The sequence below is a fragment of the Microcaecilia unicolor genome, chromosome 14, assembly GCF_901765095.1.
Source record: "Microcaecilia unicolor chromosome 14, aMicUni1.1, whole genome shotgun sequence".
Taxonomy (NCBI): Eukaryota; Metazoa; Chordata; class Amphibia; order Gymnophiona; family Siphonopidae; genus Microcaecilia; species Microcaecilia unicolor.
The window spans coordinates 32097259-32101611 of NC_044044.1; the positions used below are offsets into that span (position 1 = coordinate 32097259).

General features: G+C 40.5%; 1 protein-coding gene across 1 annotated transcript; it reads right to left on the reverse strand.

The window, feature by feature from the left end:
• Window positions 1–1132: 1132 nt before the first annotated feature.
• On the reverse strand, window positions 1133–1717 carry LOC115457360 (olfactory receptor 472-like). Its single transcript, XM_030186776.1, has one exon. It carries the CDS (start codon window positions 1715–1717, stop codon window positions 1133–1135), a length of 585 nt encoding a protein of 194 aa, XP_030042636.1.
• Between the last annotated feature and the right edge of the window lie 2636 nt (window positions 1718–4353).

Consider the following 4353-nt stretch of genomic DNA (forward strand, 5'->3'; position numbering starts at 1 on the left):
GGTGGGCGGCATGCTATACTGATTGCGGGTCCAGGGGAACTGGGCTCCTTCATTCTCCCTCCCTCTTGTGGTCAGAGATGGTATATGGCCAGCTTGCCTATCCTCTGGGCTCCCCCTGCTGGGACTGGAAATGCATTCTGGGACATGTAGTTCAGGGTTTTGCTGCTTCATTCTATACATCTGGGATGTAGCCTTGTCACAGGTGACATCTACCAGTAGGAATCAGGACCCAGAATTACACAAAGAGTGAGGCTATGACTTTCAACCCCCAGAAACAGAGCATATCTGGGTTTAGAAAAGGTTTGGATAAGTTTCTGGAGGAAAAGTCCATAGACATGGAGAAGCCACTGCTTGCCCTGGGATTGGTAGCATGGAATGTTGCTGCTAACTAGATTTCTGCCAGGCACTTGTAACCTGGATTCTGGTCTAGATGGCTGTTCTTATGTTATGTAGGAATCTCACCCAGATCCTCTACCAGTGATCTACTTTGGTGCCAATACAAATATTCTGTATTTAATTTTGTGGTGGATGGACACTAAATCAGTAGAAGGTTGACCTACAATGTGTGAGCCTCATAATCTGGTGCGGGTCTGATTTGCACATGCTGCCTATGTTGTTCCTGGTATGTCTATGGAAGACGGTTAAACCAATTCACCCTCCCCTGAATGAAGTCACTGATGTTGGTGCTTCTGCTATTCCTGATTCTAAGGATTGATTCCTACTGAGGTAGATCTATGATCTTCATGCCTGCAGTCCCTGCCAATCCCATATCTTCCTCTGCTAGAACATGATCTGTAAACAACACAGTGATCTATTTGCAATATTTGCCTCTCATCAAATGTTAATAGTGAATATCATCAAAAACAGAGATTGAGGACTTTCCCTAGAGCAAAAGATCATTGAAGTCAGCTAAGAAATGGAGGAGCTGTTGATTGGAATGATGGAGAAAAGTATGATTGATATGAAAACTCTGAAACGTTTTCTGAAATTCAAATCATATGATAATATATCAGGAAATCTCTTCTCAATGATTTGCTTTTTCAGCCGGGGCTTCATGTAAAATTCTATTTCACACTGAGTTGAAATCCTTCACTGCTAAATATCACATTCCTACAAGCAATGATCCAATTTCTTAATCCCCTAGTTTCCCTTGCAGTCCCTTCTTCAGGGCAGCTTTAATGTCTTTGTTCCTTAGACTGTAAATGATGGGGTTTAGCATGGGGATCACGGTGCTATAAAATGCATCCAAGAGTTTGTCAACTGAACTTATACTCTTCGACATGGGTTTTACATATACAAATAACACTGCCGCAAAGTATACGGTAAGAATGATCAGGTGAGATGAGCAGGTGGAGAAGGCCTTGTACCTCCCCTTCGTGGACTGCATTTTTAATATGGAATAAAAGATGTGGATGTAGGATGTCAGGATGAGGACAAGGGACAGCAAGGCCAAAGACACATCTAGGGTGTTCATCAACAGTTTAATGGCAGAGATATCACTGCATGAGAGCTTCAGAATTGTATGGAAATCACAAAATAAATGGTTGATCAATTTGTGCCCACAGAAAGAAGAATACGAAAGGGACAAACTGTGTGGCAGGACATCCAAAAACCCAACAACCCAAGAAATGACAGACAGCAGGGCACAGACCCTCTTGTTCATGATGACCGAGTAGCGTAAGGGGTTGCAGATGGCCACATAACGGTCATAGGCCATGGCGGTGAGCAAATAGGATTCCACCCCAGTGAAGGACATAAGCAGATAGAGCTGGGTCATGCACCCCACAAAAGAAATTCTTTTGTTGTCCATTAGGAAAATTGACAGCATTTTTGGGAGTGTGCATGAACTTAAACAGAGATCCAGGATGGCCAGATTGAAGAGGAAGAAGTACATTGGTGTGTGGAGGCGTGAATCAATGCACATTAGTGTCAAAATAGTGAGATTTCCCATCAAAGTGACCAGATAGATACACAGAAACACAATGAAGAGTAGAATCTGAAGGTTTGGGTAATCTGAGAACCCAAAGATGATAAACTCCACGACTTGGGTTTCGTTTCCCTTCTGCATGTCCCTGATATTCGTGGTTTACTGAAGGAGGAAGAAAAGAAACAAAACAAAGAAATCAGGAAAGTAGAGGAAAAAAATAGTGAACTTTACAAGGTCAATGAGATATCAATTAATGCTTGGACAATATACTGGATTTTCAGTTGACCTTTCAATTTTGCAGTTAACACAACTGTTATTAGATTATTATTATTATCATCGTTATAATTAATAAAAATGCTAAATTACACCAATATTTGAAGCAATTATTAATAAGGTTGTACTGAATCCTTTTTTTCTTTTTCTTTTGGAAAGCATTATCTGGTAAAGTTGCTCAGTGGCAACAATGAAACCCAGTGTAATTTTGAGATTAATAAACCAAAGTCCTCTTGAGACGTGTGGGGGACCAGTGTTGCTGCTGGAGAGGAGAGGATAGGATCAAATACGAGACTGAATTGGAAGGGCTAATTAGGAAACCCAATTATCATTTTTTTAAATTATGCTAGACAGGAACATTTATAGAGCAGGGAAGGAAGTCTGATATAACTACTAAAGCCGAGATTAAAACAAATTTGTGATTATCAGAGATACAGAAAAAGTTAGAAAGCTAAGGAGTAGATTTGCAACCAGAAGATGAGGGGGAGTCTTACCTGAAGAGGAGATCCGTTCCGGTGTCTAGTTAAGCTAGCCAACCCAAGACAGAGAAGCCTGGAAGAAGGGAAAACAAGTTAAGTGACCGAGCAAAATAAAAATATAGCATCCACACTTAAATGTAAAGGTAAACAAGGGACTTATTTATTTATTTGTGACATTTATATCCCACTTTATCCCAAACAAGTTTGAGTTCAATGTGGCTTACAATAAACAGTACAGGATACATAACAAAGAATAATGCATAAGAAAGTAATTTGTTGTAAGAATCCCATTTTACAATTTTAGAAAGGTCCACAATGATGTAAACTTACCTAAATCCGTTTAATACGTATGTGATTTTATTCTTGAACCTTGTAGAAATGAGCATTGTTTGAAAATTCTGAAAGAGAAAGTAGTAATGGATTGCTTGGAAAATAATAGGAAAGTTACAGATTTGTTGTTTAATATTTTAATCAGATTTTACTGCACCATTTTGGCTCAAATAAATCTTTTTTTATTGTGACAAGGTCTGCTGTTTTGTAAAGGTGGTTGCATGTTACAAATTGCTTTGTTAAACCCCTTAGTGAAGGGTTTTCATACTGAGCACTAACTGCAGGTGACAAGGTACTTCCACCTGGTAACTGTGGCACGTGACACTAGAAGGACGTAATCTTTGCCACGTGTACCGATTGTTGTATAAGCATGTGAACTGAAAGGTTCGTTGCTCCTTCACCTGTGTGTCTGTAGGACTCAGCTTCAAATAGACTCAACTAAGTTTTTTAATCCGTTTGGGACCATTTCCTGACGGGAATGAAAGCGCACTGAACAGTCACTAGCTCTGGTGGTAGAATCTACTCCATTTCCTCCAGGATCATCTATTCCTCTGTGACTGGAAGAACAGAGGTAAACAGCAGGGAGCAGGAAATAATCAGGTATTCCCAGCTGTCTTTTAATGGAGCGTTTCAACTCAACTTGTCTCTGTGTTATTCTCTTGCTAATTTTTTTTAATTGTCCTGTTTGTTTGTCATACAGAGATTATGAACTGTCTTCAGCGTGCCGTATACGTCTTATAGGGAAAAGTACATAAGTACCACCATACTGGGAAAAGACCAAGGGTCCATCAAGCCCAGCATCCTCTCTCTGACAGCGGCCAATCCAGGCTTCAAGAACCCAGCAACCCCCCCCCCCCCCCAATGTTCAATGAACTTTTCCCTCAGGAATCTGTCCAAACCCCCTTTAAATTCCGTAAGGCCAGCTGCTGTCACTACATTCTCCGGCAACAAGTTCCAGAGTCTAACTACACGCTGAGTAAAGAAAAACTTTCTCCTATTTGTTTTAAATCTACCATATTCTAGTTTCATCTTGTGTCCCCTGGTTTTGTTGTTGTTTGAAAGTGTAAACAAACGCTTCACATCTGTCCGCTCTACTCCGCTCATTATCTTGTAGACTTCTATCATATCACCCCTCAGCCGCCTTTTCTCCAAGCTGAAGAGCCCTAACCTTCTCAGCCTTTCCTCATAGGGAAGTCGTTCCATTCCCTTTATCATTTTCGTCGCCCTTCTCTGCACCTTTTCTAATTCCTTTATATCTTTTTTGAGATGCGGCAACCAGAATTTACACAATACTCAAGGTGGGATTTGATCTACTTCCTTCTGTGGTTACAATCAAAGCAGTTT